Consider the following 18151-nt stretch of genomic DNA (forward strand, 5'->3'; position numbering starts at 1 on the left):
AGGAATCAAATTGAGGTCGGAGTAATGAACGCCGAATTCAATCAAATTCAATTTTAACGAAAATTTCGAATGCACAATAATTTCATAGTGTGCTAAATCCATTTTTGCCATCCTATAACTCAATTGTAATGTTACATAACGCTTTTTCAGCAAAATGTCTATAATAATCTGGCGATGAAATATCTATAATGCATGTAAAACATGGGGTTTCAGTTATTCTGGAAATGGCAAAAAGATAGCCTTATCTGAAATTGCTGTTATATTAAGTCTGCAGTTTATGAAGACAGATCCCTTTGCATGTGTGTTACAAGGATACAAAGAAAGGGTAAAGTGAGTATCAGGTTCTTTGCAGGAAGGCAGCACTGGTTCTCAGGGATTCAGTGCTTTTATCGGCCTCTGACAATATTCAGGGGAAAGATCTGCAGGAGCAAGTTTCGTGTTATTATTATTATTCCTCACGTTTTCCCCGTCTCTCTTTAACCATGCACATTCCTTTCAGAGCCGACTATGCACATATGTACGATCCACTGTTGCAGTAAAGCAAGAATGTTCTCATGGATTAGGCGGAATTGGCAACAGTTCCTTTTTTTACCGACCCATCCATACGGCTAAAATGTAGGGTGACAATAATAATATGCATCATACATACAAACATTTCTGTAAGATTTGATTAATAATAAGGCAGGAAGAACAAGGAAAGACTAATAAAGGAGCCATACACTTAAATACATTATGTAAGTCAAAATATCGTCGCAGTTCTTCGCTCATCTCATATTGCACGAGTTTCGCAGAGCAGCAGACCGAGTTGGGTTGATAGAGTTACATAAATGTTTATTATTAACACGAGTGTGTATTACTCGGCTCTACTTTGCATGTCAACCGTACGAACTTAATACGAGTAAAATGCAAAAAAGTTGTTGTCGCAACTTTCATTTAAGTTTGGGGAACAAGACTTATGCTTAATTCTGCACGAATAATGTAATGTGTCTTGTGCAAGCTGTAAGTGCGAACGGAGAGGTTTTATTAATCCCACAATTTGTGTTGTGCTGCAGCTGGTAAGATGGATTCTTCTCCTCCTAATTTTCATTAAAGTTAACGTGCTAAATAAAACGTGGAGACTAAATTGGTGCAAAAAATATATCAAATTGCATGGCATTTATTTACCCGGTGATGGTATAGTGGTCATAAACGAATTGAACTGAATGTACAAACTTAAATAAATCGAGTGCTAAAAACATTGATTGCCAAATTCCAGGCGACGAACATTTGAAACGTAAATAAACATTAGTGAGCAAATCATAAACATTTTTTCTGTTTTACAGCTTATCCATCCCAGACCTTCAGGCATTTGTCTGCCTCTGCTACTAATCAGATGTCAGCATACCTAGTTAGTTAGTTAGTTGGGTGAACAGAACAGACTTTCTATTTGCAAAATAGTATATTTGGGTCTGCGTCTCTTTAATCCTACTTTTTGTTGTGTGGTTCCTCCCTTTATATATAAACTGAGGTTTTGGAGATAGGAAGGGCTATATACGCTTCTGTTAAATTATTGGCCCAATTCCTAACTATTTTCACCATTTGAGCAGCAGTTTGCACCAAGTTCTCGTCGTGTAAAAACTATTGATTCTGTCCTTTCTCCGTTTTACACAGTTTACACTTGGAATACTATAAGACAACATACATACATACAAATTACAACTTTCTATATATTCTAAAATTCCGCAATATATCGACCTTATACTCATATCATACCAAAAAATAAGGCCAATAATATAAGTGAACTTGTTAAATAAACAAAAAACGTATTTCTGAAATCCCCAGTAAAGTGATAATGTCAAATTTTCCAACTCAAAATCAAGAGAACCATAAACAAGAAGGTGGGTTAAAAACGTCTAATATAGCCAATGCTCCAAAAGTGATCAGTTATCACCCCAATCCGAATCCTAAATCAATTGCTGGAAGTCGCTATTTTGGAGGATTTTCCTTTGAATCCGAGTCTTTACCTGAATTCAGTGAATTCGAAGACGCATCAGACAGCCCCCCTGTTCCTGTAAATACCAGGTAGATAATTCTGACATTCATTTCATTGTTTCAACTTTCTCTTAATTGTAGCATGTCTCAATTTACTGCATGCATTTTATCTATGTAATTTTATCACTAATAATTTGGACTGATATTTTTGTGTGTTTGTGTTTATACTTGCAGAGTGGAGTAAAAACGTAAACGTGGAGTGATATTTAATAAAATTTACTTCCGGCGTAAACACTACTAACAGTACATACTGAACTTATCACACATGTTGTGAATCTGTGAAAAAATTGAGTTACGCGATCATGTAACAAGTTTCCTTTCTATAGTTTTCTACGTGTGCCATCCATCCAGAAAAATGTTTGGATTGTTTTTGTTTTAAAATGTTGACTGATGTCATCTCATAAAAACTGACAGCTCCAGTAACAGCTCCAGTAGCGAGTATTTTTTTGCTTGTGACATTCGTAATTCCTGAAATAGCCACCTTATTACTATGTCACTTGTGTAACTTTTAGTCAGAATAACAGTGTTAAATATTAGCTTAAAATTGATGGCCTTATTGATAGCATAATTTTCATTTGTGAATTTGTATCGCTTTTGAAAATATACCCAAATAACTGGAGTAATCACAGTAACTTCAAGTGCTTTAAATAGTTGGTTAGTAATATAATACATATTGTGGAAAAATATTAACGGTTAAGTATGTTTGGTATTGATATCCATTTTAAATTTTATCAACGAGCATGTTAATTTAGAGCTTTCAACTTTATTCAAACTATCTCCAGCATTGTTACACAAATCGAATCTATCCCGTCCATTTCATATTAAATTGAAAACAGATGCATGTGTGTGTATATCCACTGTATGTATTGACTTGAACTAAATTATATACGGATAATATTTGAATAACGTAATCTGAAAATCCGACATTTCCCATCTATGTAACAAACCTGTACCTTCGTCTAATATTGGGAGCTAGTTTTACCAATTCAACATTCTTCTTTGGTCGAATAGTGGGTTTGTCCCACAGAAAAGTCGTCAAAATACAGACGCATTCGGAAGAAAAATTTCGTAATCTACAACATTTGGACATTCTTGACTTCATCAGGTCTGAAGGAAAAATGGCTCCAGTGACAACGATCGAGACGATCACGATATCAAGGCCACTGAAGGTAAGATGGTTACCTTAATATTCTATAATACGTATGTACATAGTGTTGCTTATCATATTATGCTTGTATGGTTAAGTACGTGATAAGTCTAAACCTATAAATATATTTTGCTTTGCTTCAATTCGTGTGAATGTTAAATCGTTTCCTTTTTCTCTGTTCCCTTCATCGCATGGAAAATTGGAAAGTACAGTTTTGTTATTGATTTCTAAAGCCACCACATTACAGAATTGTGAGCTTCATTTTTTCCATTCTTTTATATTGATCAACTCCCTTCATCCAACGAACGAAGATTATTCCATATTCTCCCTCTGTTCAGGATTCCTGAATCAGGAACGATTATGAAATATGGATTGGCTAAACTGCCTTGCAGATTTTGGGTTGGTTATAAAACGCAGATCGTTTACTTAGACCGGTAGACATTTATCTTTGTTTTATTGCTAATGTTTCCCACATGTTTTACAAAATTTTGTGCAATGCAGAGAACGAATAATATATTTTTATAGTATAATAGGATTAAATGCTATATCTGAGCCGTGTGAGGAAAATAGAGCGGAAATGGCAATCTAAGTAAGCGATCCATCATTTGGCTCTTTGGAAATTGACAACCAGAGATTTTTGCCCCATTATTAGTAGGAGGAAAAATGCCAGAGAGCATTTGCAAATCTGGTACATGTGGCTTCTGGTATTACACATGTTCGGACTATTCGGAGTGATTTCTACAATAATGTGTATGCAATGCGACGAAAGTCTTGGTTCCTTTATACATCCATGGTTCCTTTTTAGTGCGTTCATAACAACTTTGTTGGATAAATTTAATGGAATCCTTGGTAAGCAAGGTAATTCTTTATGAAAGTCAATCTTGTCATTACTAATATTTCATGAAAAATGTTTGCAAGATGTTACAAGGATAGCCAAATTCCTTAGTGTAATTGACAGCACATTCATTCTTAGTTATTGTGATAAATGGCATTGTACAAGTTTGGATGTAACATGATCTGTCATGGGATAGATGGATGAAAGCCAGCCATATATATTAGTAGAGTAGTTTTCGTAAATATTTTTTGTATTATAATACTGCGCCAGAATCATAGTTTTGTACATACATATTATGAAAAGTTGAAATATTGAGAATAGTATCAATTTTTAATAAACTTCGACATGCTCAATTTAAGTTCATGAATCATGACATAATCATGCCCTCATCAACAAAAGTGTATAAACTAATTTAAAAGGTTCATTAAAATTTTCGAAGAATTATAAGTATAATGGCTTACTTCAATATTTATTTATGTTAGACTTGGGAATTTATTTTAAATAATGCCAGTTATATTTTAAGTGGGAAGTTTTGTACAAAAATTTATTATTGGTATCAAATTGTGCGAAAATCTCGATATTTATACATATGTATATTAAATAATTATGATACAATAGTACAATTTTTGGCATACAATTTATGGCTTGGCACAATTATATGTCGAACAGTTTGCTTTGCACAGGAACAATTTTCATGCAGCTCATAGGCAGCTTTCTAGAGACTTGAACCAACGGATAGAGTGGATACTTTTGCCTGTAGAATAGAAATCCCTCGCGAACCTCTGGAATTTCTCTCCTTTCTCTGGAGAGAGTTGGTTTGGTTTAATCTTCAGTTCACATTTGAGGTCTCGTAAGTCAAGATCTCACCGCTACCCGTTGTCGAAGATTATCATAACCCACCAAGCGTATTTTACTAGATAGCAGGTCAAAACTCCACGGTTGACGGTGTATTCTTCAATCTGTAAGGTCAACTCAGATATTTTGTTGTGCTCTTCAGAGAATAGGGGACTACATGGAATGTAGAAATTGTGAATTGGGGAGAAGGAAACTAATCTGAGAATAAGTGGGTTTGTATGGACTGGGTCCAACGTGATTGAGTTGGAAACATATACTGTCAATTTTCTCGGACCCAGTCTTTCTCCCCTTCCCAAAATTGCATTGCAGCGTATCAAAGTAAATACCAACATATAAGGTAAAATAGAATTTTTGAAGGGATAGTTGATGTATCATATACTTTACGGGTGTTTCTTGCCGAAGCGCAGACTTGAGTAACCATTATACAGACAAGCTCACGACTGACGCCATCGAGTCCATGTTTCTCTTTTATCGCGGAAACTGGTGGTGCTTAAATTAGATTTTGATAAACTCTGTTCTCATTGATGTTTAAGTTCTTTTGTTGAAAGACGTTTTTGTAGTCTTAAACTGAATATGTTTTGGGTTCAAAAAGTTCAGTCCAAAAGGCCAAAATATAGCTTACTTTTTTTACTTGAGATGTATGCATCTTGTTAATACCGTAAAAAGGTTGCGTCGTTATTAAGTATTCAAGGCTTTGATGAACAAAGTATGTGTTTGACGTGTAAAAATGCCAGGAGATTAAAAGCAATGTTGTAATTCAATATCAGAAGACGAAGTAAAGAAACACTAATTCTATATAAAGCGTGTGTATTTAATTCGTCCCAATTTTTCCTGCAAATATTCACGTTGTAAAATACCCACTTTTCGAAGAGTTTTCGTCATGTCCGCAAACAAAAAACGATCATCATTATTTTTTGGGGGCATATGATTTTTAGTTAGTTCTTCGACCACTATGTCGATTTGACGATTTTGTCACCGCCATGGGATTAAAACCGTTTTATGTAGTTCCACTGATGCTCAATTTCGGCCAAAGCTTCAAGTTTTCTCAAGAAGTTTAACGTTGGTCTTAGATGGGCTCCCTTTGGGTTCTTCAGGTCTTTTTTGTCCTTGGCAATTTTTTTCCATCCATTACCATGCAGTTTTTCCGGTACATACACCCAAATTTTGGAACATTTTTTTTACTTGGAATTTCTAATTTTCCAAGATCTGTATCTGAATGTTATGATGCTAATGACATGCACTTGTCTTCGTTCCACCATTGGTAAAAATTTCAAAGAAAATAATAAATGCTTCGAAAGTTATACTTAAATTTTGCCTCTGGTTAGAGCCAAAAAACATCAGGGCGAATTAAATCCACACAGTTTACTGAGTAATATTAAATTGAAGGAGCTTATGATAAACAAGTACATACATACATCATCACTGTTTAAGCATGTTGTTTTGAACAACGGGTAGCAGCCTTTTCGACAACGCGTCCTAGCTCCATTATAGGCCCCGATTTTTTGCTTAGGAAATTGACTTTTGAATATATGTAGTTATGCTTGGTCAAAGATCAAAGCTTAATAGAAAATGAAGTTGCCTTGCTGTGTGGCTATGCGTATGTACATATTGCTGCTCACAAATTCATGAGACTTTGACTATCCGGCTACTTAATTGAGGAGTTAAGTAACACACACCGGAGCCTTTGAGAATTTGAAAATTAATATTCCTTTAAATGTTATCGTAATACATATAAGTAAATATGTACATAAAAGAAAGTTCACAATTTATACTCTGAAATGATTCAATTACTACTAAGCTGAACTAAAATAACATGACCAATCATATAGACATGATAAATTAACTTCATCTTGTCTAACTGTATATATATATACATTTCTAAAGAATTGCGAAACATATCTTGCGTAATCATGCTTCCTTATCCAAAACTTCAACATACGTTCATTATCAACTCAGCTAATAGATTTCTGCTAAACTTCATTGTCTTATTTAGCCTGGGAATCTCGTACTCATTGATTTTCGTAACAATGAACAGAAAACTACTGCTACGATATTCTATGATTGGAATAAGAGTTTGTTTCACTGTTGAGGTTACTATCGTGTAGTAGAGAGAAGTTTAACTTGGCTAGATACTCAGTTTATCCTTCAAAGGATTAAAATACAACAGCATAACACTTTTTCCATACTTGGGAGTTTTTCCACATGTTTTCCACTTATGTACATACAAATCCGAATTGCATTCGAAAGCTGCTTTAAACACCTCGCCGTATAGAATGGTGAATGCACCGGGATGAGCTCAAGGCTGAAGAACATCATCACATCCCATCATGTAGCATCTCATTTACCACCAGTTTACACCCTGCATCATCCCCCTAACCAAACCAACAACCATTTTTTGGTTCGTTTTTGTTGGTAATATTATTGGCTTGCTTGGTCTCCTCTTCTCAAATATTGTTGTTCTCATTCTTTGCCGTGCATTCTTTTGGTTTTCTTCATCCATCTCATGCTCACCGGTTCATAATGGAAATTGTAGCAGCAACCAGAGGCGCAGTTGGAAAACGTTGACTAGTAAAGCAAGTCGACTGGAGGTTAATAAGTCTTTTGTAACAAGACAAGAACACAATATTATCTTTAGTGGTCTTGTAGCAGCGCAAGTGGAAGTGTGGTGCCATTCCTAGAAACTTTTTAACTGGTACGAATGGGTTTTGTATCAAATTGTGTGGAGTAAGGATCAAATTACTACTTTTGGATCTGATCTGATCCACGCACAGCCAGCAGCAGCGTTTGCCAAGCGAAACACCCCAACTACATATGTAACAGCATGACTCGATTGATCACCATAGCGTACCAGGCTTCAGTACCACTTCCGTTGTGTTACGTAACCTGAGTAAGCACACGTACAACACACTCATCGAACTCAAAATACTGAAAACTGCTTCGTGACGAGATAACTGTGAAATTGTGGTCATCTATTATTGTGCTCATAAAATATCATTTTCACATCAGACCGTAATATTCCGATTCGATTGTGCTATGATTGGAAAACAGCAATAAAGTGACAGACACACAAAAGTGACTATTTGTTACCTGCAGCAGTATAGTAGCGTTTGTGAGGTTCATTAATTTCCTCAATAATTTCGAGAAATATTTGCATAAACACATACAAAGACGATGATTCACTGTTCTACATTGTTATTAATCAACCTCTCGTTTCGTGCAATTACTGTGCACAATTAATAATATTATTATTATAGTTAGTCTCAACAACTTGCAAATATTCTGTGTGAATTTCTGCGGTCAAGGTTTTTCTGTAAAACTCTGGAATTTAATCAATGACAAAGAATTATTAGTTGGTTAGCTGTGTGTGTTCCTTTAGCAAAAAACTGTTCACCGTGCGAAGTCAAGGTCCTTGAGTTTCACTCTCGCTTACTTACGATTAGTTGTTACTTGCAGTTTGTGGGATCATCATGTTAATTTTGCATTGACTCTTTTCCCTCGTGTAATATTGTAACTAACTAAATATTCGTCTTGTTCCATAACCAACCTTGCAAGTAAATTGAGCATTTACTACTGAACTACTGAATATTATGGTGATTTAAATTTTTCCACCTTGATTGCCAACAGTGGTGGTTCTCCGTGTTCCTCAGGCTATTCGTCATTGGTGATTGTGGATTTCGTGCAAAGAAATATTAAAGAATGTCCTCCTCACCTGGCATCTCAACGCAATAAAATAAATAGCTAATGCTAGTAAAAAGTCCAGAGAGAGCTAGCTGAGATCTGCTCACAGTATTTTGACTCCTACTGTTCTCTTTCAAATCCATTCATCATCATTCCGACAGTTGCAAAGAGCTGATAAAGATTATCATTCTAATCATCATCCCATTTGGATTCTAGCCTTTCTATACTCGCTGGTCACAACTAAAGCGAAAAACATTAAGAGCAAATCGAAGCCTCGATCTCTTCCTTCATCTCTTGTGTCATTCTCTTGATTCTCATTAGCAACTTTTCGTGGTGGAGGAGAAAGAACAAGTTCCAATGTTATCACATATATCTCACTTGCTCTAACGGCGAGTGCATATTACGAACGACTCGATTATTCCAGCTATAGACATTTATCTGAGGCTCAGTTATTCTCCGTGCTGGTGAATTCGAAATTACTTATAGATGCGTAATAGCATTGTGAGTTTTTGGGCGTTGATTATACGTCGCAGCAGCCGTGTTAATTCGTAGAACAGACAAAAGACCAAGAGAATTTGAGAGAATCATCACAGAAGTCTTCGCATAGAAAGCAAAGTTGAGAGGAAGTGAGCTTTGGTGTGGTAATCAGTGTCATTGTTTTGGATCTACATTGTGCTCTTGTTCTTATTGTCGACTTTACTTTTCCCATTGAGAACTACTGAATTATTCTGGTGAAAAGTAGGACAATACGCAAACCGGATTCCATTACAGAAAATTCGTTTTAAGATTCTCCTGACGATTCATCTGTCAATTTGCTTTATTTTAGCATAAAGTGGATCGGCATACCAATACGGGATTGAATCACACTGAAAGTCGATCGATGTCTTGTCTTTGATGTTTTGATTTGCCAGAGTAATTTTTATTCATCCATCGTCTCACCGTCTCCTCTCCTCATACATAAATTACAAGCTTCGTCCCAATCCTACCCCGTCTCCTGCTGCAAGGAAACTACTAACCTAACCAATATGACACATCGAAGAAACTGAGAACCACTTAGATTGGACTCATATCACATTCTTCTGTGGTGCATCATACCACGCGTAACAGCAATTTGGTCGTCATTCTATTTATCATCTGCTCCGTACTGACGGAGATATTGTGAATTGACTTCATTCATAAAACAGGCTGACCATGGATTGATTCATTCAAGAGGTATTGCCCTTCAATTTAAACCCCACCAAAAAAGTCGCAAGAATGGAAAATAGGCCCAACAGCCGTGTTTCCTTCAACACGGCAAGTTTGTCAAGAGCAAGCAACAATGAAGAAAGTGATTCTGTGATTCGCGGAGAGAGTTCCTCCAGAGACAATTTAAAGTTGTTTCCATCGAGGAACAATGCTTATATAATTGCCAGCAGCTCCTCACCTGGAATTTCTTCCTCCTTGAGTAATGGGGGGAGGGGGGATCCTCTGGAAAAGCCAGTGCTGATAAATAATGGCAATATATCCAACACAAATGGACGGAAGGGTGTTGCTCTGAACCAATTGAGTCAAACTGGAGTTTCACCTGCTGCTAATGGAACAAATAGTAGAAATGGTAGAACACAGTACAAAAGACTGCGACCTGTTGGGATTCGAGCCAAAGTCTGGAGAGACTCTTTTAAGGTTTATTAAATTATTCAGCAATTGTTTGAACCACGAAGGACGCTTTCTCTTTGACATGCTCTTTCCCCCTTCCACGTATCTACTTAGGTTTATCAGAGACCTTTTCTGGACAAAATGGTTATCGGTGTTCAATTACTATATTGTCTAAAAAAAACACCGTGGCACCACTCCAACAAAAACGCTTATAATAATGGCTTGGTCCTTTATCCATTTTCCATCTAATACAACTGTTTTCTCAATGATAATTATGCTGTAAAATACTAATCTCCTCTTCTTGGCAAAACTATTGGGTTTTGGGACGTTGAAATTGTTGCTTCTTCTGCGTTAAGCTCGACTCGATTTCATGTGGTTTCGTGGTTGTTCACACTTTTTCTCCATTTTGTGCGTGCAAAGGTTTTTGTATTGGTAGGAAAAACATTTTTTTCATTTATTTCAAATCCAACAACTAAGACCGCATCGGTACGTGAAGACGTGTAATTCGATTTGGTTCGATTGCGATTGCGATTGCGACTTGTTGAGTCGAGAGAGTAAAAAGTAAGCATTGCCCGTGAATCCTGCCAATCCTGCCAAGGATTCCTCAAGAGTATGTATTGTTCAATCATTCTATGTATCTGACTCACTCGCCGTATCACCTCCTTTTCTGAACACTACCATTTACTTATGTGCTTCTACTACTGCTGGTGTCATCGCCTAGATGCACAATCCCAGCCATTTCTTTAATTTATGAGGTGTGATGTGAATCATTCCTTTGTAACGCATTCCAAGGATGATAATACATAGAGCATAAATAAATACATGTAAATTCATATAGTACGTTACTTGTACATATGCAGACTTGAAAACAAGTAACAAATTATGTAGTACTCCATTTTGTTACCAGAGGCTAATTTTAGTAGATTGGTTTTCAGTAAAACATGTTTCTAAACCATGAAACGTGATTTTTCTGCTGAGGGGTGAAACTGGTAAGCCGGAAGAAGCAAGATTTTACTCGTTCACATTTCCATCGAGTTTTGGTTCAGAAACTAATTATCTCAACTAACATGAGAATGCGCCCAGAATTACCACAGCTAGAAGTTAATACAAACTGAACATTACTGATCCCCAAATAAAAATGGATGCACCTGTTCATCATAGCATTACATACATGAACGTAACTGCTCTGCCTTCTTCATGTTGTATAATGTACATAATATAGTAATAAATATACCGCTGTCGGTGGGTGGTGTTGAATCTTCAGCAACAAGAGGCATTTAGCATCTCTAATAAGTTGCAACACAATAATGACAAGAATTTTTACCAATGTTGGTTAACTCACTCTAAAATGTGAAGTGAATGATATACGGACAGATACTAATACAAATATCATTAAGTGTGAGAAACTCTGATGAAACGGCTCGGCTCTTATTCAAACGTGTTTTTCAATGTACCCGATTAATTGACTGAGCTGTTTGGGATAGCGTGCAAAATTTGATCAACCACTATCACAAGAAACGCTTTCTTCTCTTGGCTGGGTCTTTTTTCAAAATATAAGTAAATTTATCTTGCTAACATGGGGTGCAATTGCGGTTCAAAGGTGAGCTATTCTCTTTGCCGAAAAGAAAACACTTGTCCTGCTCAAGTTGATTGCTTTCAATAGTCTCTCTTAATATTGTAGACCATTTATGCAATTATTTCTTGGAATGCAGTTTTAACCATTGAAAATTAGAGGTGACTGCATGTTTGCAGCCTTCAACAGTGGAAACATTAGCATGAGAATTTAAGGCTGTAGTCTAGCTATACCCGGGCTGTAATCTTGCTTTAAGGTTGTTTTTTTTTACTGCTGAACAATAATTTTATGTTTTGCATCCGCTATTTGCACCACTTCAAATTATTATTATTATTATACGGACACAGATTTTCGCTGCATTTTTTGCATCGATTTTCACTCGCTCCTTATTCTCATTATGAAATTATCATTGAAACACTTATAATCTGATTTTGTGTTACAACAAATTACCCATCTATGTACCTATCAATCATCCATCAATCAAATTATTACATAGCTCGATTTATAAAATTCGAAATAAATTATTTACAATGTCACCTATCCGATATTTCTTTATCATTGTAGGTTGATCATAATTTTGCCAAGCTCTTGTTTCCCAAGTGTGCTTAGACTGTATAAATTTTGTTGCACTGTCGCCTGAGTATTTTTAAGCTGTGAATTTTCTCACTTTACAAAAAAATACAATTATAAATATCTAGGTGGCTGGATCGATCTGATAGAAGAAATGTATAAATTTACTACTTTCTATTATAGGTTATAGCTTTCATCTGCGGATGTTTTGCATCGATCTTGCTAATAATGGGCCTGGCCTCAACGGAATGGTTGCTCGCTGATCGTTATAGACAAGGTAAAACATTTATTATTTGCTATATTATAAAAACTAAATCCATTTACATGTACATACGTGTCAGTTGTTCGGTAACATCTAGGTACAAAAACGGTGCGAATAATTACTTGTGTGTTGCATATATATTCACTGAACGCCAAATTCCAGATTGCTTACTACTCGAGGGAGAAAACATCAGAATGATCTGATTAACGATTTTATACATATTGATGTAATAACAGTAATCACGATAATGAGAGATTCGATTTTTAACATTGGGCTTGTATATTTTGTGGTCTATTGTCGATTGAAGTCAGTGGTCAGATTAATTGGGTTGGACTCGCAGAAATCACGAACCATTTTTTTTAGATTGCTCACATCAATTACTTGATTCGATTTGAGGGATCCATCCCAACCACATTAGTTCAATGGGTTCATATTGTTGTGCCTGCATGCTTGTAAAAATAGACTGTAGACAGGAAATTACATTTTCGAATGAAATTAACAATAATTACAAGGGCAATTTAGCTTTTTGAACTAAGATTGGTTGAATAATTTCATCATGGAGCTTTTTCTGGTTTTATGTACAGGGTTGTTTCTATACTGCGTGGAAAAAAATTCATCCAATGTGCCCTTTGTACCCGAAAATGGGGAGCGAGCTACCGAAGGATGCCACCGAATTGACTGGAACATACAGGGTTCGTATTTTTACAAAATTGTACATACGAGTTTCCTTTATTAAAATGTCTGCATACATTACACAGGCTACACGGTGGTCGCGGCTGCATTTTGCGCTATAAGCTTTCTGGTAAGTTTTTGTCAATTTTAGCATAAAATGCAGGCATTTTTTTACGGTGGATTATACAGGTTGAAATTAAATAGCTATGCATATTATTTCTAAACAGGTTGACTTGTTTGCGACGATATTGACCGCTTTGGGTCTGAGATGCCGTGACCCGAATAGAAAGTACAAGTACTACAGAACGGCCGTTTATGTAATGGCGTTGAGTTGTGAGTGATACATATATAGTAGTTTATTAATATAAAGGAAGGTAATGAGCGTTACAATGCATGCATAATTATAATGATAACCGAAATAGTTCATTCTGAAACCACAACAATTCGGACGACAAATAACTATATTAGTACCAGAAGCGAATCAACGAGACAAATGACAAAACTTTCTCCATACCTCGCGTTTTCTAATGTGCTCGGGCATGCGAGGAAGGAAGGAATTTAATTTTTCCTTGACTATGTCGGAATACGATGACAGAGCCAGTATGTGGGTTCGTCAGTTGCCAAAATTTTGACTAACCTGTCATAAAGACACACGAACCACTTACATTGACTAATCGCAATTTTGGAAACAGCATAAATTTTAAGAGAGAAAGATGCCTTCATTCTATTCCCCTATATACCTTCTTTGCACTACCACTACAACCCATCTAACATTTACGTGATCAGATTTACATTCCCTCGTTACATGTCCCCGTAACTTTCGAGCGTATTTGTTCCTCTCGTACTTAAACCGTACGAGATATTTGAATATTTCGGATATTTTGACGATCCGCCAAAGCTTCTTAGGGTTGGAATCATCCTCCTCTAGATAAGTTACATGTTTAATTTCCACCTTGGTTTAAAAATCCTCCAATTTAAAACCTCTGTGTATGGTTAGCAGTAGTTAGAATAATTAATTCCGGTGGTTACTTCCTTTTTTGGTCCTGAGTAATAATAAGTTGAAGACTAGCAGTGAAATTCTTCTATATCAAAATCCAGGAGTAGTGTTTGACTTGATTTTTTTTATTTCAGTGGTGGCAGTGCTAGTCGCACTGGTAATCTATCCAGTCTGCTTTGCCCAAATCATGGAAAAAAGTAAGGCTAATGTGATGCAGCATGTCAACATATTATAGTTATTTTTATTACGCTGGACATATTTTATTCATAAATAATGATTATCTTTTTCAGGCCAACGCCCAGTTTGGGAATTTGGCTGGGCTTATGGAGTTACCTGGGGCGCCTCAATATTCTTGTTTGGGGGGGTTATCCTTCTCCTATGTGACAAAGAGTCAGAAGAACTCTACTACAAGGAAAGGACAATTACATATGCAGAATCAAACAACAAAGTTTGAGGCAGATGAGAAAGGAAATACCACCCACTACATACATGCTTGAAGGCTTAATGAGTTGTTAATTAGTTGCATCAAAACTTATATCTCTTTGATTGGTTCGAAATTTTGAAAGCAGTTTACGTAATGAATAGTAATTATCGTACTATATAAATATCAATCTTAAGATAAGATGTAAATCTTAATGCCAGGCTTGAATAGGCATTGTGCCTTTATAATCTCACCGCGTTTTATAGAACCAGTCTGAAACACGAAAATTCTCTAACCTCATTATGTCAAGTAAATAAATGCTTTACGTATATAATTCTGTATGGTATGTAACTATAACTAATGATAAATAGCTAAGTCGGAAATTTGTAAGAACAGTGTTGTTATTACACTGATTCGAGACAGTTTCCTCAAGGATATTATGCAATCTGTAAATAGTAAATGTGATTAGTGTGAGAGTTTAAATTATACACATTTAGTCTTCTTATTATAAATATGATGTATCGGCTTAGCCATCTTTAATCTTTATACGTTTTTGCATTTAATAAGTCACCATTGCAGGTTGTACTCACTGAAGTATAATCGCTGCTAGAAGCACGGACCAGCTTTTCACTTGAGCAGATGATGAGACATAATTTTAATAATAACTTCTGAAAATTTCTAGTCATTATGAAAGTTATAAAAACATGGGTTTCTTGAGCCAATAATATTACTACCTGAACAACTCAAACCTATACATGTCCTTTAAAACTGGTACTTGTGCAATCTGATAATTCTACAGACTTTATTATGTATATAACTTTTGGTGCTGAAGTTCTGGCTGATAAATGGGTACATATTTATGTATACCGACATAATTCAAGTTATGTTTGTATTCATATGTACCAAAAATGTTTCATGATTCTCACCTGCATGTTCCAAGATCTGATAGTAATTTTAGTAGATTATACACACAGATATTGTAGCTTGATAATACCCAGCTATAACCAGCCATATAGTTAACATATGTAGACTGCAAAGAGATAACTGTATCCCTATAAATAATATATTGAACCAGTGTGTGCTATATTCAGTTGAAATATTTAAAAAATTTGTTACTCAATACTTTGTGTATTTTAAGTCATACATAACGAATAAAACTTGTTGATTGCAAAATAATATAATAGAGTGTAGAATCTCTTGATCGTTTTCTATTTATTAACAAAATTCAAAGTCTGACGGAACAATGCTCAAGGTTTCTTTTTTATACGCCAACGTTGAATCTGGGTATATTTCCACGACATCTCCTTTTGGGTTAAGATACCAAGAATTGCATTTTCCACATTGAGAGGAACCATATACCGTCTTTTTAAGTTTTCTTTCCAAATGTTTCATATATTTTTGCTCTGCTGCGCCTTTGACGCAGATTGTCTTCTTTTTGTTTGAGTTTAACTCTCGTATGACTTTTATGACCCATTCAACTTGCGTTTCCAACTGAATTATGATTGAAGTGTAGCCGGTAGACTGATAGATAATATGGAATGATCATAATTGTGTATTTTTGATGCAATTATCGCATAGGCTACGACTATATGGAATAGTAACTTACTGCATTAGGTCCTAACAAAACGAATAAATTTGGACCGGCTGAACTCATGATACTCAAATATGTCATTGGCTTATCATTCATCCACAATTGAGGAATGTCTATTCCATTCTTCCCAATCACAGATATTTGCCCAAATAAATTTTGAACTTGAAATCCAGTCGCTAAAACGATCACCTGCATACATACACATATATGTACATGTCAATAAATCAAATCACATATACATACATAGCTATGTATATATACTAAATGGCACAAACGAAAAGTTTAGAAAATGCAAAGTTACATCAATATCATAATGGTGTCCACTTTCCGTCAGAATCCCGTTTTTCTCCACAAGTATTTTGTTGTCAATCAGGATTACATTAGCAAGGTTGAAGGTTCGATAATACTCGTTGCTGTTCACAATTCGTTTACATCCAAAATTATAATTCGGAGTTAGTTGCTTGCGAATTTTAGGATTTTTAACTTGTCTCCATAAATGAAATTTTGATAGCAGAGGAGCTGCAACAAAACCAAAGATATTTTCCCCTTTCAGTAACTTTCGTAGTAATAAGCGTTTACTTTTACTCTTGTTTTATGAACTAATAAAAATAAAAAATTCTTGTTACAAACCAAGTCGATTTGCAATGGAGCCGATTCGGAATCCCGAAATATTTCTTTCAAATATCCAGTGAAGCAAAGTTCTGTATGCTCTGTGAATGAGGGGAACACTTGCAAACATCCACTTGATCCAAGATGGGAAGTAGAAATTTGTTCGTGGCATTACCCACGGTGCGTGTCTCTGATACACGACGAGGAAATTCGACATCACTCCAAGTTTTGGAATGACCTGTGCCCCGCTGGCACCACATCCCACCACCAAGACGTTTTTGCCCTCCACTTTCACTTCCTCGTCCCATTGGGCGGTGTGGAGTACTGATCCTTCGAAATTTGCATACTCTGCTGGTATTTGGGGAGATGCGAACCGTCCTTGGGCATGAATTCTAATGTAGGAATCGTCAAAAGATCATCATGATATTTTTAATGGAAGGAACATACAAACATGCATTACATATGAATTCATATATGTACGAATAATTTAAGAACCAAGTAAATCTAAAATATTACATGATGTCAAAGTTGAGCTCCTCCGTTTTATTGAACAAAACAGATTTTTTGTCTTCTACGATCACCTTCCAATTCAACGACTTTTCATCCCATTGTATTTTATGCACAAAATGATTAAACTTTGCACTCTGATATAATCCATATTTCTTGGATATATTTTGCAAATAGGCCAAAATTTCGTTTTGGCTACAATATGCCTGAGTCCACTCTAAATAAATTAGTCCAAAAATGACAATGTTACATCGGTTCAACTGCTTCTATGTATAAATACTATTTAGAAATTTCAAAGTATTTATTACCCGGATTCGGCTCCCATGAAAAGCAATACAAATGACTTGGAACTTCACAAGCACAACCCGGGTACGTGTTTTTTAGCCAGACTCCACCGAAATCGTGGTTTTCATCAAATATTGTTACATGGCATATGTTTCCTAATTCTGTTTTCAGGCGAACAGCAGCACAAATTCCAGAAAACCTAAAAATTATATCTCGTGCATGCAAAAATATATAAATGCTGATTCAATTGAGTGAAAAATTCCAAGAAAATTACCCAGCTCCAATAATGCAAACCTTAAACATTTTCCGGGATGCTGTAACACATAATATTGCAAGAATTTCATGCAACCACCATCTGATCGTCAAACTGAAGAGTTTTTTATCACAGCTAAATTACCATGTGTATGCTTGTAAGAACAACATTAGGTGTATTATACATAATATAGCATGTATGTATGTGCAGCTATGTATGTACCTATATAA

General features: G+C 35.7%; 2 protein-coding genes across 5 annotated transcripts; one reads left to right on the forward strand and one right to left on the reverse strand.

The window, feature by feature from the left end:
• Positions 1–555: 555 nt before the first annotated feature.
• Positions 556–15852, forward strand: LOC110845908 (transmembrane protein 47). 4 transcript variants are annotated; one of them, XM_035850163.1, is made up of 9 exons: positions 556–1055; positions 1323–2061; positions 3137–3200; positions 12508–12601; positions 13171–13278; positions 13345–13388; positions 13486–13591; positions 14390–14452; positions 14546–15849. In XM_035850163.1, the coding sequence occupies exons 2-9, from the start codon at positions 1832–1834 to the stop codon at positions 14707–14709; spliced, it is 873 nt and encodes a 290-aa protein (XP_035706056.1). In that variant the 5' UTR covers positions 556–1055; positions 1323–1831; the 3' UTR covers positions 14710–15849. The 4 variants fall into 4 exon arrangements, with proteins under 4 accessions (XP_035706056.1, XP_035706057.1, XP_035706058.1 ...); XM_035850164.1 differs by lacking the exon at positions 1323–2061 and having other exon boundaries at positions 560–1055; XM_035850165.1 differs by lacking the exon at positions 556–1055 and having other exon boundaries at positions 1920–2061; positions 2206–3200.
• Positions 15853–15864: 12 nt separating this feature from the next.
• LOC110845907 (baeyer-Villiger monooxygenase) lies at positions 15865–18085 on the reverse strand. Its single transcript, XM_022092459.2, has 7 exons — positions 17943–18085; positions 17692–17867; positions 17393–17600; positions 16898–17268; positions 16569–16786; positions 16283–16456; positions 15865–16197 (listed from the first exon to the last, which is right to left on the reverse strand). The coding sequence occupies exons 1-7, from the start codon at positions 17969–17971 to the stop codon at positions 15892–15894; spliced, it is 1482 nt and encodes a 493-aa protein (XP_021948151.1). The 5' UTR covers positions 17972–18085; the 3' UTR covers positions 15865–15891.
• Between the last annotated feature and the right edge of the window lie 66 nt (positions 18086–18151).

This window comes from Folsomia candida, unplaced genomic scaffold (assembly GCF_002217175.1).
Source record: "Folsomia candida strain VU population unplaced genomic scaffold, ASM221717v1 Fcan01_Sc003, whole genome shotgun sequence".
In the NCBI taxonomy this organism is placed as follows: Eukaryota; Metazoa; Arthropoda; class Collembola; order Entomobryomorpha; family Isotomidae; genus Folsomia; species Folsomia candida.

Bases quoted from the DNA above. Each gene is read 5' to 3' on its own strand.
- LOC110845908 (XM_022092461.2), top strand. From the start codon at position 9,801: ATGGAAAATAGGCCCAACAGCCGTGTTTCCTTCAACACGGCAAGTTTG. The intron at 10,209-12,507 runs GTTTATTAAATT...TTTCTATTATAG, and splicing joins TCTGGAGAGACTCTTTTAAG to GTTATAGCTTTCATCTGCGG. The intron at 13,592-14,389 runs GTGAGTGATACA...TTTTTATTTCAG, and splicing joins TTATGTAATGGCGTTGAGTT to TGGTGGCAGTGCTAGTCGCA.
- LOC110845907 (XM_022092459.2), bottom strand. From the start codon at position 17,971: ATGTTTAAGGTTTGCATTATTGGAGCTGG. The intron at 17,269-17,392 runs GTAATATTTTAG...TTCCTACATTAG, and splicing joins GAGCTCAACTTTGACATCAT to AATTCATGCCCAAGGACGGT. The intron at 16,787-16,897 runs GTTTGTAACAAG...GTTTTGTTGCAG, and splicing joins CTCCATTGCAAATCGACTTG to CTCCTCTGCTATCAAAATTT.